The sequence below is a fragment of the Hyaena hyaena genome, unplaced genomic scaffold, assembly GCF_003009895.1.
Source record: "Hyaena hyaena isolate Hyena2069 unplaced genomic scaffold, ASM300989v1 scaffold_894, whole genome shotgun sequence".
NCBI lineage: Eukaryota > Metazoa > Chordata > Mammalia > Carnivora > Hyaenidae > Hyaena > Hyaena hyaena.
Window position 1 is genome coordinate 76,743 of NW_024081526.1, and position 18,232 is coordinate 94,974.

The 18,232-nt window shown below is 38.9% G+C and overlaps 1 protein-coding gene across 1 annotated transcript in view; it reads left to right on the top strand.

The window, feature by feature from the left end:
• The window catches only part of LOC120222591 (myosin-IIIb-like), a 146,397-nt gene that overhangs the window by 36,352 nt on the left and 91,813 nt on the right, over window positions 1–18,232 (top strand). The window contains exons 6-7 of the mRNA XM_039220474.1: window positions 14,903–14,963; window positions 15,896–15,995. Of these exons, the coding sequence (XP_039076405.1) occupies window positions 14,903–14,963; window positions 15,896–15,995 (161 nt within the window). The remainder of the gene's footprint in view (window positions 1–14,902; window positions 14,964–15,895; window positions 15,996–18,232) is intronic.

Genomic DNA, 18,232 nt, shown 5'->3' on the forward strand with positions numbered 1-18,232 from the left:
TCGTGAGTTCGAGCCCCGCGTCGGGATCTGTGCTGACTGCCAGCTCAGAGCCTGGAGCCTGTTTCAGAGTCTGTGACTCCCTCTCTCTCTGACCCTCTCCTGCTCACGCTGTCTCTCTCTCTCTCCTAGAAATAAATAAAAATATTAAAAAAATAAAAGAATATAGTGTATTGAATAAAATAAGAATCCATTACTCTACACTGGTAGACAGAAGGAAGGGAGGGAGGGAAAGGAAGATGAAAGGAAGTAAGGTCAGCTTTTCCTTACAATAAAATGTGAAATAATAAATGTAAAAGGAATGATGAAAACAGAAAATCATTGTTTGGCAACTAGCAAAATAATCATTGTTTTAGGCAAAAAATCATCAATGAATGCCAAAACTAGTAGCAAAAGTTTAAGGAGTTAACAAGCTTTTTTCATAATCACAGAGTAAATCTCCATGTGATACCTAGAGATTGCAAAAAAACAGTGGGGCAGTCTGGCAGACACCACATTAACCAAGTGTTGAAAGTTAGCATCACCAATAATTGGACAAATTGACAGCATCTTCCTCCTGATAAGATGCACTGAGAAGAACACAGTATCACTTCAGTGGATTTCATGCCAAATGTGCATAATCTGAATTTAATCATGAAGAAACGGCAGACAAAACAGAGAGACCTCTTCCAAAATTAATGACCTATAGGCTTTAAAATGCAACACAAAGGATGACTAAGGAACTGTTCCAGATGAAAGGAAACTAGAGAAACCTGATAACTGAATGCATGTATGGTCCAGAATTTTCCTTTTCTATAGAAGACATTATTGGGACAGTTGGCAAAATCCAGACAGTCTAAACATTGGATAATAGTTCTGTATTAATATTAATTTCCTGATTTTGGTTATTTTATGTCACCATATATGAGAATGCCCTTGCTTTTAAGAAGCACACACTGAAGTATTTAGGGATAAAGGGACACCAGGTACAACTGACTCTCAAATGGTTAAAAAAAAATTATATGTATTTGTGTGTACGGGTATCAGTATATGTGTATCGAGAGAAAGAGAGAGGAGAGGATAAGGCAAATGTATATATTGCTAATGTTTGGAGAATCTGCTGAGGAGTATACAAAATTTCATATGTTATTCTTTTATCTTACTATAAATGTGAAATTAAGTCAAAATAAAAAGTTAAAATTGGGGAGCATAGGTGGCTCAGTCAGTTAAGCATTTGACTCTTAATCTCAGAGTCTTGAATTCAGGCCCCCCATTGGACTCCACACTGGGTGTGGAACCTACTTGGAAAAAAAAAAGTTAAAACTAAAAAATAAAGTCGGTGCTACTTCCCTCCTTTTGACTGGGCAGTTCAGCAGCCACTTTCTCTTTAGATCACAGTCCCTCTCAATCCGTACCCACACGGCTCTTCACATGAGCACTGCCCTGCTTGCTGTCTGTCCTTGACTTCTCCACTGTGACGTTGCTGACTGCATACAATCTTGTTTAGGCTTTTTCAACTTCATTTTTTAAAAAATTCCCTCAACTGTTTCTCCCTATGCTCACACCTCCTCCCTCATCTGCCTTTGTGCCTCATCATTCAGTGCCTGCCCATCACACACTTTATTTCAGGATTTCTTGCTTTTACTTCTCTGAACTGAGCACTGCTTTCATAATTAAAGGAGGAAAACAGGGTTAAATATTACCTTTTGGGTGTGTACTGGTGACCAGAGCATCATCCAAAGAATGTGGTTGTTAGACTCCTCTTTCCTCTGACTTACTTAGACAAGTTACATCAGCCTTTCTGGGCCTCAGTTTTCCCACTTAAAGCATGGAAAAGATATGGTAAATATCTCTGAAGTTTCCTTTGCCTCCACAAGTCTGTGCCCTGGCCTAATTTAGTCTTTAAAGTGCTAGAACTGTCAGTCAAAATTAACTCACCTTGTGGCCCCACTCAAAGGAGAAACAGAGGCTACAGAAAGGAAGCCACCCTGGGTACCTGTCATTAGCTTTCTCCTGTATGTCAAGCCTTTAGGTTCCCAGTTCAGGGACTTTCAGAAGCACAAAATTAGAGACAACCATATAACACCTTTCTAAGTGTGTGTTTCTAAACTCTGACCATGAATGTATCTTCTAACTTAATTATTTTAAAATCCTTTTGTCTTATATTTTGTTCTGCCTAAAAGCACAAATGGAATCCTTTTGCCCCAATTTGGGAAGAATTTTTATTTATATTTACCTGATGAAGATGCCAAGGTACTTATTTGCCCAAGATGAAGTTGTCACATTTAGCAAATAAAACTGCAAGATACCCACTTAAATTTTAATTTTATATAAATAATTTTTAGTGTATGTCCTGTGAAGTATTTAAAAAAACATACCAAGGGGTGCCTGCGTGGCTCAGTCAGTTAAGTGTCCCACTTCAGCTCAGGTCATGATCCCTTGGTTTGTGGATTCAAGCCCCGCGTCAGGCTCTGTGCTGACAGCTAGCTCAGAGCCTGGAGCCTGCTTCAGATTCTATGACTCCCTCTCTCTCTCACCGTCCTCTGCTCACGCTGTCTCTATCTCTCTCTCAAAATAAATAAAATATTTAAAAAAAATTTTTTAAATAAGAAAACATACCAAAAAATTTTGTGTTGTATACTTAGAATTCAAAATACATTACCAAGTGAGTGTATTTAGCCCAAGTGCTTGGCACTAATACGTCAGGAATATGTACATGTATATCATAAATATGTATCATAAAATATGTTGCTAAGCCTTTACCAAGCATTTACAGTAGTCTTCTGGTTTGTACGTGCTGTAACACATAATGGTTTTTTTACTGTTTAGGAGCTTTTGCTTGAAAACATATTCAAAGATATCAATTCGCATTTATTGATTAAGGGTTCTACTCAGATATCATCTACTGCAGCCCTTCAGTCTAAAACTGTAGACTGTAGGGATGCCTAGGTGGCTCAGTCTGTTAAATGTCCAACTCTTGATTTTGGCTCAGGTCATTATCTCATGGTTGTGAGATTGAGCCCCATGTCAGCCTCTGCGCTGAGCGTGGAGGCTGTTTGAGATTCTCTCTCCCTTTCCATCTGCCTCTCTCTGTTCCCCCCACCCACCCACCTCGTTCATGTGCAATCACTTGTACTCACTCTCTCCCTTAAAATAAATAAATATTTTTTAAAAATAAAAATAAACTAAAATTGCAGACCCTGCCTCCAACACTTCTAACGCCCCTTTCTTGCTTCAGTTTTCTTCTTTGGCACTTCTGTTTAATGTGCTAGCACACTTACTTATCTCTTTCTTTCACTGTCTGCTTCCCCTACTAGATTATAGGTTCTTAGAAACAGAGGAAGCCTTGATTTCCTTGTCACTGCTATCTTCCCCATCACAGCAAGAGACAAAGGTACTCAAAAAATATTTGTGGAATGAATGAGTGAATGATGTCTGGGAGGCAATTGAGGAGCTTATATTTCACATGTAATACACATTTTTATAATTAAAAAGAATCTTTTTTTTTAAGTTTGTTTATTTATTTTGAGAGGGAGAGTGTGTGCGTGAATGTGAGCAGGGGAGGGGCAGAGAAAGAGAAAGGCGGAATCCCAAGCAGGTTCCACACTGCTAGCGCTGCCAGTGCATAGCCCAGTGTGAGGCTCAAACTCCCAATATATATATAATTATACAATTATTACGAAGTCTTTCCAGCAAATTAGAATCTTGAGTGTGGTACAGTGTTTATAATCTTCATACTAGTCCATAGACACAAGGTAAATAAAAGGTCAACAGGGATAAAGGGGTATCTGCAGATACAGCTGAGCTTAACTCAATCTTTTTTTTGGCAAATTTTCTAGAATTAAAAGTCAGTTGCTCCAAGCAACATTGATTAAGATCCCAAATCAATTGTGTGACTGTCTGGAAGAGTCCAGTAGCAAAATGGTGCCAGAGGCTGAGAACACAGGCTCTGTGTCCGCCGGACCTGGGCTTGTGTCAGGATGTCTGGATGCCACCTAGGCAGGGGACCCAGTCCACTCAAGCTTCAGGTGTTAAAAGGGGATTCCGGTAGGACCTTCGCTGCCAGCACTGACAGGAGGATTAATCAAGATGATCTAGTCACATCCTGAGCACAGAGAAGTGTGTTCAGCCATTCTGGCTGTGCTGTGGCCCTCAGCCTCTGGTTGTGTGTTTCTTTGGGTCACAGTGCATTTCCTCACTGCTGCATCTGAATTCCATCCCTGGGCCTGAGGCTGGTTTCGTCTTCGCTCCCTTGGTTGCTGATAAAGAACTAAAGTACGTTTTATGGGTTACTTTAAGTGTGGGTTATTTCAAGCGCTCTCAGCTGAGTGTCCTTTTTTCCAATAAGACAAGGTTTCTCACCAGAATGAAGAAAAGGCTTCTGCTCTTAACCTTAGACTTTACACAAGACAGCTTCCTGCAATAAAGTAGTAAAGGAGAAAAAAAAAAAAGAAATGAGAATACAAGAGCTGGCAAATTAAGGCTATATGGACTCACAGGTTGGGGAAAAGCAATGAGGCAAGGAAATATCAAATTTAAAGGACTCAGTGGGACTTAGGAAATTAGTATAAGTACATACATTGAACTTGTAGTGCTAACTTCGAGTAATGGCATTATGAAACATTTATCAGTCTACTTGAGCCCTTTAGATGAATTTGTACTTGAGGCATGCTCTAAAACTTAAAATAATTATGTGTCCAGGAACAAACTAATACCCATCTATTTAAGTATAACTTGCAAATTCATCTTACTCAGCAATGATACTGGTTGGGATGCTGAGATGTAGGGCGAACCTTCAGAATCTTTGTAAAAGTTACCAAGGAGCCAAACGTAATTCAAAACAAACAACACAAAGGCTGTGATCATTCTTTCATGTTTCCCTTTTTTCCTGCAGTAATGGTGATCTTACTTTGCATGATTATTGTTTGTTTCCACTTCTTCTGTGCTCTTTGTATTTCCTTCTTGTCATTATGTCGAAGCCCAGGAATAATGTTTTCCTTCTTTTGGAATCAACAAATGCTAATTAAACTAATAATGAGGTACCTCCTTTGTTGTTGACCAAAGAGGTAAGCAAAGATTAAAAGACTAATAATACACAGTGTTGGTGATAGGAAGAGAAGTAGGTCCTTTCATACTTTTGCAGGAATGCATGTTAATTTTTATTGCCTTTTAGAGGAGAATTTGGTGATACAATTTAAAAGCTATAAAACAGGCAAAGAATTTGCTCACCCTTTGACTCAACAGTCTCAAATTAAGATTTATCCAAGAAGCAGGGCCACCTAGGTAGCCCAGTCAGTTGAGCGTCCAACTTGGGCTCGGGCCATGATTTCACAGCTTGTGAGTTTGAGCCCTGGGTCAGGCTTTGTGCTGACAGCTCAGAACCTAGTGCTTGCTTCAGATTCTGTCTTGTCTCTCTCTACCCCTCCTTCTCCCCTGCTCTTGCTCTATTTCTCTCTTAAATATAAATATTAAAAAAAAAGATTTATCCAAGAAAATAATTAGATAAGTACTCATAACTGTATGCACAGAATATTTCATGATTCGTTATTTATAATATCATAAACTGGAAACAACTTAAATATTTAAAAGTAAGAGATATGTAGCAACATGGATGGACCTTGAGGGTGCTATGCTGAGCGAAATAAGTCAGGCAAAGAAGGACAGATACCATATGTTTGCACGTATAGGTGGATTAGGAGGAACTTAAAGGAGGACCATGGAGGAGTTAGAAGGGGAAAAATAGTGGGGGAGAGGGAGGGAGGCAAACCACGAGAGACTCTCGAATGCCGAGCACAAACTGAGGGCTGATGGGGAAGAGGGGAAGAGGGATGATGGACATGGAGGAGGGCACTTGTTGGGATGAGCACTGAGTGTTATATGGAAACCAACCTGACAATAAACTATTTACGGAAAATAAATAAATAAATAAAAATAAGAGATAAAATCATTTATGATAATCACCCAATGTAATGCTATACAGCCCTAAATATGACATGCATGCACACTTACATATGTGTGTACTACACACAAATATATCAAAAGATCCTCATAACTTCCAAAGGTAAGTTAAAATGGCAAACATCTGAGCCTTTGTTTTTTTTTTTAATGTATATTATAGGCATAGAAAAGCATCTGAAAAGATATACATCAAGATATTAACAGTAGTTCTATCTGGCTGTGGAATACAACCCTGATGAGGTTTAGTGGGGGCTTGGCAAAAGCTTATCTGTTGTGATGGTGGTAACAGAGAACAAAGCATTCTAGAAATCCTGGCTTTCCAAGTTTTGTAATACAGTGTGCATTATCTTATACATTTTGGGTACCTTAACCTGAAAATCTGTATTCTTCTTAGAACATTTTCTATTCTTCCAATCCTCTGTATCTTCAAAATGATTTTAATAAACATAAGCAGGAAGAAGAGTATGCATGGACACCTAGCTGATGCAATTCAGGGAAGAGTTGATGCATAGTAACAATAGGGGAAGATTCAGATTTGATGGCGTTTCACATTTATACCCTCAGCCCTCACATTGTTCAGATTCCATATAAGAGCTAAAAAAGAATTCTTCAGTTGCCAGTTGGGGTTTGACCTGTGGCCAATTCACATGGAAACCCTGTTAGTGCTCAGCTCAGCTTGGGATCTGTCCTTTTACAAAGGATGGTGTCCTTTTCTCTGCTGTCATTTTAAAAATGTCTTTATTTACCTTACCTTGAACTTACTGAAACCATTTGCAAAGATGTTTATGTTTTCTATTATCCTTCATGGTAATTTCCATAAGAAAAATTGTATGATTTTATTTATCTCAAATGTGCCTTCCCCAAGATTCATGGGGATCCTACCATGTTAAAATATCTTGGTCTGAGCATATCTTTCTCAGGGTGGATTGGCTAGTGCTTCTTGGGAACAAGAAATTGACCTCTTCGCATTAAGAGCTCCATATACAACAGATTATTTTTTCAGAGCTATCAAAGAAGCCAGGAACAAATTTGCTTGGTTATGCTGATTAGTCTTTCTCCCAGGGCTACCACAGAAGACACACGAATTTACAATGAGAATTACTCAGAAATCTAGAGACAGCAGGAAGCTAACAGAAATCAACCCACAATGAATTAGCTGCAACCTATACTGTTTTGAAATTAGAATATGCTTTCAAGTGTGAACGGCTAATGAGTTTCTCAGTTTGTCTACAAGCCATTCTAAATTATAACTGATAAAAGATAAGATGTAATCTTGTAAATTTTATCAAAGTTAATAAAAACTGCAAAAAGAAATATAAATGAAGTTTATAAAACGGAGAGTCTGAGGGTAACCAGTGTGTCTCTATTCCCATCCAAGAAAAGTTACCGATTCTAACCCTAAAGTAGGAAAAGGCCAGTTATGAGACCATATTGATGGATCAGATCCTCACAGTTGACACAGAGCACTTTCCTTGAATTCTAATGCATAAATCGGTCTCCAGAGTATATCAGCCAACCAGTGAGGGGAAAGTAGAGTCCAGATTATACTACTCCTTGTGAAATCACACACTGGCATTCTACTTTTCAAATATGACTCTTGTGAGTTTGTTTCGTACAAGTCCACTCTGAAAAAATCATCACCCCTCAGTGAGTTGACAAACTGAATTTTAGAGCCTGTTAAAGCTGAGACCCAGTTTTGGAGTGTGGTGACTTCACCTAGAGCTGCCAGCTCAGCATGACCAAGCCAGCTGGCCCCATGGATCTTTGCTGTAGAGGAAAGATGCCGGGGCATTCTCAGCAGCCACGAAATGGGGAGCCAGCCTGCACTCAGCCTCTCATCCAGTCACACTGGGATGAGGGTTTAACAAAGAATTAGATGTGAGTTTCATTTTGGGGGCTTTTTTTTAGGGCTGATGCCCAGCAGAAGTGCTGTCCCTGAGATGTGAGATTTTCTGTGTCCCCTAGAACCCACAGCTGAGTGAACTGACTGCAGCAAAGCAGCAGAGCTACCGAACCCAGGAGGCAATCTGTTTAAGACTTTAGTCTTAATTATCCCATAAAATAGCTCACCTTCTGTATTTGTTTGCTTGATTCTTCATGGTCTTATCTTGTCCCTATATATCCTGTGTTCTGGGTAAACTGTAAGTTAGATTTAAAGCTTTGATTACGTTCAAGTTAGATGTTTTTGGCTGAAACAAAAAATAGAAATGTCATGGATGATGTTGAACTCTTCATACTGCCTCATGTCACAAGACAATGTTGTCTTGGCTAGTGCTGCTAAGACTGACATTCGATTAAGGTGGTGACCTTCTGATTTCTCCAATGTTCTGTTAGACCTTGCTCTCCTTGTGACCTGAAAGAAGCACTCTGTGTGGCGGTGCCGTATGAGTGTCCTGTTTACTATCAACCACTTGTCTGAAGGTTTTATGAGCAATTGACAATCCTTGTCTAAATCCATAATTTCCTGTTGGAGTTTCCTTTTCTATGTCAGCATGTTTTATGCTGCATTATTTTTTTAAGTTTTTATTTGAATTATAGTTAGTTAATATACAGTGTTGTATTTGTTTCAGGTGTATAATATAGTGATTCAACAAGTACATACATCAACCTGTGCTCATCATGAAAAGTGCCCTCCTTAATCCCCATTATCTATTGAACTCAATCCTACTACCACCTTCGCTCTGGTAATCATCAGTTTCTTCTCTGTAATTAAGAGTCTGTTTCTTGGTTTGTCTTTCTCTCCCTCTCTGTTTTCTTCTTCCCTTTGCTCATTTGTTTTGTTTCTTAAATTTCACATATGAGTGAAAAATCATATGACACATGGTCTTTCTCTGACTGACTTATTTTGCTTAGCATTATACTCTCTAGCTCCATCTATGTCATTGCAAGTGGCAAGATTTCATTCTTTTTTATGGCTGAGAAATATTCCATTGTATATATATATACCACATCTTCTTTATCCATTCATCTCTTGATGGACACTTGGGCTGTTTCGATATCTTGGCTATTATAAATAATTATAAATAATGCTACTCTAAACATAGGTGAATGTATCTGTTTGAATTAGTGTTTTTGTATTCTGGGTAAATACTCAAAGTATTTTTTTGTATTCTTTGGGTAGTACAACTGATGGATACTGGGGTAGTTCTATTTTTAACTTTTTGACAAACCTCCATACTGTTTTCCAGAGTGGCTACACCAATTTGCATTTTCCCCAACAGTGCAAAAGGGTTCCTTTTTTTCCACATCCTCGCCAACACTTGCTGTTTCTTGTGTTTTTTATTTTAGCCATCTGACAAGTGTGAGGTTATTATCTCATTAGAGTCTTGATTTTCATTTCCCTGATGATAAGTGATGATGAGCATCTTTTCATGTGTCTGTTGGCCATCTGGGCATCTTCTTTAGAGAAATGTCAGTTCATATCTTCTGCCCATTTTTAATTGGACTATTTGCTTTTTGGGTGTTGAGTATTATAAGTTTATATATTTTGAATACTATTTATCAGATATGTCATTTGCAAAATATCTTCTCTAATTCCATAAGTTGCCTTTTAGTTTTGTTGATTGTTTGCTTCACTGTGCAGAAGCTTTTTATTTTGATATAGTCCCAATAGTTTGTGCTTTTGTTTCCCTTCCCTCGGGAGACATAATCTAGAAAAAAGTTGCTAACACCCAATGTCAAAGAAGTTACTACCTGCGTCCTCTTCTAGGATTTTAATGGTTTCAGGTCTTGCATTTAGGTTTTTAATACATTTAGAATTTATTTTTGCATATGGTGTAAAAAAGTGGTCCAGTTTCTTTCTTTTGCATGTTGGTGTCCAGTTTTTCCAACATCATTTGCTCAAGAAACTGTTCTTTTCCCATTGGATGTTCTTTACTGCTTTGTCAAAGATTAATTGACTGGATAGGTGTGAGTTCATTTCTGGGTTTTCTATTCTGTTCCGTTGACCTATGTGTCTGTTTTTATGCCAGTACCATGCTGTTTTGATCACTACGACTTCGTAATATAACTTGAAATCCAGAATTGTGATGTCTCCACCTTTGCTTTTCCTTTTCAGTATTGCTTTGGCTATTTGGGGTCTTTTGTGGTTCCATGCAAAATTTAGAATTGTGTATTCTAGTTCTGTGTAAAATGCTATTGGTATTTTGATAGGAATTGCATTAAATCTGCAGATTGCTTTGGGTTGTATAGACACTTTAGCAGTATTTGTTCTTCCAGTCATGAGCATGGAATATCTTTCCATTTCTTTGTGTCATCTGCAATTTCTTTCACTGGTGTTTTATAGTTTTCAGAATACAGGTCTTTCACCTCTTTGCTTAAGTTTATTCCTAGGCATCTTAATATTTTTGGTGCATTTATAAATGGGATTATTTTCTCTTTCTTCTGCTTCATTATTTATATATAGAAATACAACAGATTTTTGCACATTGGTTTTGTATATTGTGACTTTACTGGATTCATTTATCAGTTCTAATAGTTTTTTGGTAGAGTCTTTCAGGCTTTTCTATATATAGTATCATGACCTCTGCAATAGTGAAAGTTTTGCTTCTTTCTTATTGTTTTCTGGATACCTTTCATTTCTTTGTTGTCAGATTGCTATGGCTAGGACTTCTAGTACTATGTTGAATAAAAATGGTGAAGAGTGGACATCTTTGTCTTGTTCCTGACCTTAAGGGAAAGACTCTCAGTTTTTCCCCGTTGAGGATGATATTTGCTGTGTGTTTTTCATATATGGCCCTTATTATGTTGAAGTATATTGCCCCTAAACCTACTTTATTTGAAGATTTTTATCATGAATTGATGTTGTACTTTGTCAAATTACGGCATACTATTTATGGACTAGTTGTGACATGAACCAAATCATTCGTTTCTTGAGCCTTGATTCCCTCATACTGTAAAATGAGTATAAAAAAATAGAACCAAATTCACATGGTTGTTAGAAGTAACTGTGTATCCATTCTTTGGCAGGTGCCTGGTGACGTGTATGCATGCAATAAACATTGGCTATTTTTTATTATCATGCTTTTCCTTATTTTGGAGGTGACAACCTAAGGAGCATTATCATTCACTGCCAGTCTCAAGTCCTTGAGGCATATGACAACATATCTGATAAAATTGCTGCAAAGGAGTTAAGGCCATTAGACTTGTGAAGAAAACTTAACTTATACCATTTTTTAAAGGCATATTGGAATTTGTTTCAAATAAGGGCGGCTCAGATTAGTATTTTCCTAAGGCATGTTATAAGAACCGGTAGACCTCCAACACACTCACTGGGAGATGGCTGACATTAAGATAACATCTGGGAAATGCTGTGTATTCTTTTCCACTGGTGGGGTTTCATTGTGCATAGTATTAAGTTGAAGTTTCCAGAAAGCCTCTTAGGAGAGAAACCTGCTATAATCAAGTATTTGTTTAATCAGGGATTATTTTTTTTTTTTTTACAAACAGTTTATTGTCAAATTGGTTTCCATATAACACCCAGTGCTCATCCCCACAAGTGCTCTCCTCCATACCCATCTCCCCCCTGCCCCCCACATCCATCAGTCCTCAGTTTTTTCTCAGCATTCAAGAGTCTCTTATGGTTTGCCTCTCTCCCTCTCCCCCACCATTTCCCCCCTTCTTCTCCCCCATGGTCCTCCGTTAAATTCCTCCTAATCCTCCTATACGTGCAAACATATGGTATTTGTCCTTCTCTGCCTGACTTATTTCGCTCAGCATAACACCCTCAAGGTCCATCCATGTTGCTACACATGGGCAGATTTCATTCTTTCTCATTGCCAAGTAGTATTCCATTGTATACATAAACCACATCTTCTTGATCCATTCGTCTGTTGATAGACACTTAGGCTCTTTCCATGTTTTAGCTATTGTGGAGAGTGCTGCTATGAACACTGGGGTACATGTGCTGGGGTACTGAGCACATGTACCCCAGTCAGGAATTTTCTAATCTATTTGCCTATAGGCACTATCCACTCCACCTCCGTTTTTGTAAAACCAAGTAACACATATAAACATTATATTGAGCTGCCTTAGATTCTTCCAAAGGCTTGAATGAGGAGGGGGGTCAAACAGATGGACTGACCCTCTCTGTGCAGAGTTGTAAGAGGTCTGTCCTTGGCTTTGGATCCTAGAAAGCCCTGCAAGTGAGTGGAGTTCTTAACAGGTTTCATTTCCGTGTTGGGGCAGGGAGGGCAGACTAGAGTGCCCGTAGTAATGTGACAGTTAGTCTCCTCCTTAGATTTTCTCCAGACCTTACCGGACTCCTAGGGGACCTCAGAGTCCATCTGTCCTTTGGGTGTCCCAGAGCCATTGGGCCTTGCTTAGGCCGACAGGAATGAGCTCCTGGGGCTGACGCATAGAAACCCAAGGGTACCAGAGGGTGTCCAGTTTCAGAGGAAGACAGAGGATTTGGAGTCAGACCAACGGAGGTCAATGTCTTAGTTCTTCCAGGTGTTCACATGATCCCTGGCCAAATCCCTTACCTTCTCTGAACTACAGTTTCTTCATCTATATAATGGGAACAGTTAAAGTACTTAGCTCAAATGGTTGTGAAACTCATTAGATATATAAAAGCATTTTTTAAAATATGAAGTGTTACATAAAAGCTCATTAATTTAATGTTAATGTTAAGGTTATTTTTTTTTTTCAAATTTTTATTTTATTTCTAGGAGAGAGAGAGAGAGAGAGACAGCATGAGCAGGGGAGGGTCAGAGAGAGAGAGAGGGAGACACAGACTCTGAAATAGGCTCCAGGCTCTGAGCTGGCAGTCAGCACAGAGCCCGACGCGGGGCTCGAACCCATGAACCGCGAGATCATGACCTAAGCGAAAGTCGGACGCTCAACCGACTAAGCCACCCAGGCGCCCCTTAAGGTTATTTTTAACCTGATCTTCATGGCCCATATTTTAGGGGTCCACTAGTCATTCTTTTATTCATTCCTGTCAAATATTTATTGAGTCCTTACAACATACCAGCCACTAGGGTTAGGTGCTGATATAGAATATAGAATAAAGTAGATCTGATCCCTGCCTTCTTAGAACTTACATTCCATAGTGGGAGTCATTTGATAAGCAAAGGCACACACAAATCAGTGTATCATTATAGTCCCCTCTCCCCAGGTACTGATGTGGTATTTTTTTAATGGGGATATTTCTTATCCTCTATTTATAGATGCATTTTGAAGGTAAATCCCTGAACTGCTAACAGAAAATTCAGAAAATGAATTTATCAGTTTAAATAAGGAATACAATATTTTTTTAATTTTTTTTTATTTATTTCTGAGAGAGAGACAGCATGAGCAGGGGAGGTCAGAGAGAGAGGGAGATACAGAATCTGAAACAGGCTCCAGGCTCTGAGCTAGTTGTCAGCACAGAGCCCAATGAGGGGCTCGAACCCACAAACTGTGTGATCATGACCTGAGCCGAAGTCGGACGCTTAACCGACTGAGCCACCCAGGCTCCCTGGGATACAATTTTTAATAGAGAGCTAAAAGAGACATTAGGAATAGTTTATCTCAATCACTTCATTTTACAGATGAGGAAAACTAGAACCTAGAATACTAAAGAAGTTTTCCCAGTTATGTGTATATGTCTGAGTGTTTGTGTGTGTGTGTGTGTGTGTGTGTGTGTATGCGCATGTACGTACGTATGTGTGTGTGAGTGTGTGTGTGTGTGTGTGAGAGAGAGAGAGAGAGGGAGAGGGAACCCAGAGATTTTGAGGCAGGAGTTAGAATCCAGATTTCCCTTCCTCAAATCAGTGTTTTCCATTATGTTGGGGTCCAACGGAAAGGGCCGGCTCATATTTTTACAGTGAGTTATAATTATTACACTTTTATACAGCGGGTTTCAATTACTAGAAATTGGGGGCACAGCACAATTGATTTTCGATTATTAGAAACTGGGGACACAGCACAAACTTTGCTCCATGAAACATTAATATTTTAATAGATGTTAGTAGTTTATCACTTTTTTAAGTTTATTTATTCTGAGGGAGAGTGCATGCAAGCAAGTCAGGGAGGAACAGAGAGAGGGGAAGAGAAAGAATCCCAAGCAGGTTCCATATTTTCAGCACAGAGCCCAACAGGGGGCTCAAACTCATGAGCTATGAGACCCTGACCTGAGCCGAAATCATGAGTCAGATGCTTAACCGACTGAGCCACCCAGGCACCTTAGTAGTTTATCACTTTTTGAGTTGCTTGGTCAAATTAGTTTAAGAAACTTTGCAGCCCTCCCCCCCAACACACACACCCCTGTGCCTTAGGAATCCATAAATGGATACTGTGACTGTAAAAGATAATTCCTGCAATAAGGAAGCCTCTTAACTATGTACAACTCAGCATTTCCCATACTTATTTGACTACAGAATCTATTTTGAATTATTTAACAATTAATGTGATTAATGTGCTGGCTGGGAAGTATAACCTTAGCATCAGTTTTGTTAGCTTCTTGGTAAAGTCTGGGAATGCCTAATAGTGAACTAAATTATATCACACAACTTTAAAAAGGGTAGCTTCTTCAATCTTAGGACCTCAGGCTGACTGTGGATATAGCAGCAACACCTAATAGGATGCATTTTCTTTTCTAATTTTTTAAAAATTTTTAACATTTATTTATTATTGAGAAACAGAGACAGAGCATGAGCAGGGGAGGGGCAGAGAAAAGGGGAGACACAGAGTCCGAAGCAGCTCCAGGTCCTGAGCTGTCAGCACAGAGCCCGCTGCAGGGCTCGAACCCACAAACTGTGAGATCATGACCTGAGCTGAAATCAGATGCTTAACCAACTGAGCCACCCAGGTGCCCCAGGATACATTTTCTTAAGTTGACCATGTTCTTTTAACCAAGGACTAGAATGGGAAATGATGGGAACTTGATAAGAATATGTTCTGATCTATCTTTGGAGGAAAACAGTCCTCTGTAAGTTCTTAAAAATTATTTCAGGCCTTTCAAAAAGTATTATTCTTTTCATTTTAGGCATCCACAAGCCCAGCGTTCTCCAAAAGGGTGTGACATCTTCACAGGACATCCAAATGAGGTAGCTGGATACCTTAATTCTGAAGTGACTATATATCTTTCATACTTGTCCAAGTCAGTGGTTGGGAAGCCTGTCTGTGGCTGCTTGGTCAGGTCATCCAAACATGAAACTGTTAGTGATATTTTGAAGTCTTTGAGACAAAAGCCCAGCTTGCTAAACAACTTTGGTTCAGCAGAGAGACAGGGAGGTACAGTGAAGAGAGAATCAAAAGCCTGGAAATTTGCTGCTGAGAATAAATGCTAGCTGCTCCCTGAGGTGATTTGTCTGTGCACTCCACTCTCTACAGATGTTAGAGCCTCTTTTTGAGTAAGGACCCGAGGTTCTTTGGTAGCACTTTGATATCCTGCTCAAATTCAATATGTGAAATGGAGGCGTCTCTCTGTGACTTGGAGCCCACAGCAGGCTTTGAAGTCTGATCCAATTTTTGCTGCCTACTATTTGATGTTGAAAGGATGAAATGAAGAAAATGTACAGTTTTTGCCAGTAACTCTGCTGAGCATATGTAAGATTAAAAAAACAAAATCCTTTGGATGATGTACTTAGAAATGTTAAGTAGATTAATACCTTCCTATAGGTTTTCTTTTTTCTTTCTTAGGGATAAAAATTAAGGATAGGAGGAAACCAGCACAGAGCTGGTTTTTTATATTCTGGACTATAATTAATTTAAGAGGGGGCTAGGTTGACTTCTTCAGAGGAAGAAATAAATGAATTAACAAAAGGTGCTGAGACTTTGGTACTAATTGCCCCAAGAGGAGGACCTTCACTCAATTCTAATGCAGGAAAGAGGGTGACTCACAACATGACCCCAATATACTTAGCTCCTTCCTCATATCATCAGGGTTAAAGGTCCCTGAGTTAAATGGAAGCTATGTCCTTAAGGCTGTTTCATCAGAAGATAAAAGTAATGTTTCTCTTACTGGGTCTTTCTGAAGCACTCCGTTTCTGGGACTGATTTGCTGTCTTCTCAGACATGCCATGCTGCCCTAGGTCGCCCAGGACTGAGTCCCTCCAAGGGAGCCCCTGCAAAACCTGGTAAGAAGAACATTGCGAATTGCATGCTGCTTCTACCCTTTGCATGCTTGTGTGCTTTTTGATGCGTTATTTCAGTGGGACTGTCTAGAAGGCAGGACTCAAATAGTAATATGACCTAATGTTAGCAAAACAGTTCAGGTTTGCGCATCCGTAAAGGCTGGATTAAAGGTACCCATTTACTGCCTTCTCATGCCACTCAAGTTTACTTCTCTGAGGAAAGAAAATGAATATCAAAGGCTATTATTTCCCTTCATCTGTTAAGAACCTCAAATTAGGAAACTGCTTCACAATTTCATTTTGTCAAAGGAAGGATGAACAACTGACCAGCTTTCAGTGGAGCAGATCATTCTGGGTCAAAATTTAGGGCTTGGCAAAGCATGTGGGTTAAGAGAGTAGTTCTCTCTCTTGGCAACACTGCCATTCTTTCAATAAGAATACATATATCTTGCCACTCTCCTTTGGGAAATAGCTATTTATGACCTCTTTTCTAAATTCTTTGCTTTAGAATATGGTGAAAGTTTGGGGGCTTATGTGTGGCTATAATCAGTACTTCTGGAAGATAAAATAGAAGCATGATGATAAGAAATATTTATGAACCAGAAGATACTAAGAACAGTGTGGACCATTCCAAAGAAAGAAATCTTTTCAACTTAAAATACTGACATTACACTTAATGTCAACCTCCTTTATTTTTCTGAAGTGTGCAGTAGATTCCCAGGTCTCTCCAAGTTTCTTCTTAGTCTGTTTTTCAATGATAAAGCGGTACAGTATGAAGTGGGAAATGTACAATAAATGTGTGGACCTTCAGTCCATATGGAACTTAAGCTCTTGGAAAGAGACAAGAGAAGTCGAGTGTACAATAGCAGAAACTTTTAAATGGATATGAAGAAAATGATAAATCTGTCGAAGAGAATATTTTCCCCACAGTATTCAGGGTTCCCACACAGCCAGATAGCATTCAGGAATAAGGCCACAACGAGGTAGAGGTAGGAGTAGTGTAAAAAAAAAAGGAAAACTTAGGGAAAAGACAGTGTGGTGGAGCAGAATCCATTTTGCAGGAATTTGCTTGGCATTTTTCTCTATCCAAACAATCTCTACCTTTTAATTGGGTTGTTTAGACCATTTACATTTAACATGATTTTTATATATTTTGGTTTGAGTCTTTCATTTTGCTATTTGTTTTCTATTTGTCCTATCTGGTATTTGTTATCTTTTGGCATTCTACTTTAAAATACACATAAAAAGAAAAATTTTAAGTATGGTTGAGTAGCCAAAGGCACAGATTCTGGAGTGAGAGAGACCTGCCTGGATTCAAATCTCTGTTCTCCTGTGTAGTAGTAATCAAGTTATGAAACAACTCATCATCTCAGTAGTTATACATATAAAATGAGGAAAATAGTAATTCACAGCTGAGGGGTTGTACTGAAGATTAAATGAGCTAATAATATAAGTAAAGAATATAGCTGGTATCTGGTTCATGGTAAGAGTACATTGTTTCTGCTGCTGCTGTGGTAATTATTGCTATTGATACTATATAAATGCAAACTAATCTATAAATATGATAAACAGGTAGAGAAATAAAATTCTTATTGTAAGGTCCTAAATTTTGGTGGGAGTTTAGAGGGAGTAAGAATATGTTATCTTTGGAATTAACTATTAAAGAGACTTGTTGGATTACAGTCCTCTTTCCCAGTCTTTAGGAAAATATCCTCAAAGTCAAACTTATTAATAAGCTACACATCTGACTTGCTATAAATGGCACATATGCACTTTCCTCTTACAATTGTGTTTTCCTTCCAATCTATTTGGTTTTCTCATGGGTCTGCCTCTATCACCATTACTTCTCCTTACACTCTTGTAAATAGCATCCTAAGTAGTCTTCCTGCTTCCATTCTTTTCCTCCTTGAACTTCTCTTATGCACAGATCCTTGAGGAGCTTTCTAAAGCATACCCTGATCTTAACATTCCCTTCCTCCGTATCCTCTATGGCTCCTCATTGCTTCAGCATCAACTCTAAACTTCTTGGTGTGATATTCAAGGCTGTTTCTGTTATGGGCTTAATCTTCCTTCCTAGCTCGGTCTTCCACTGATTTCTCTTCCTCATTCTGTGCTTCAGAATATCCAGACTGTTCTCCGAGCTTGCCTAGTATATCCTTTCTCACCTCTGTGACTTTGCTCACACTGCTCCTTCTGCACCCCCATCCTGCCTCCCTGTTCACATTCAGTCTACTAAATTT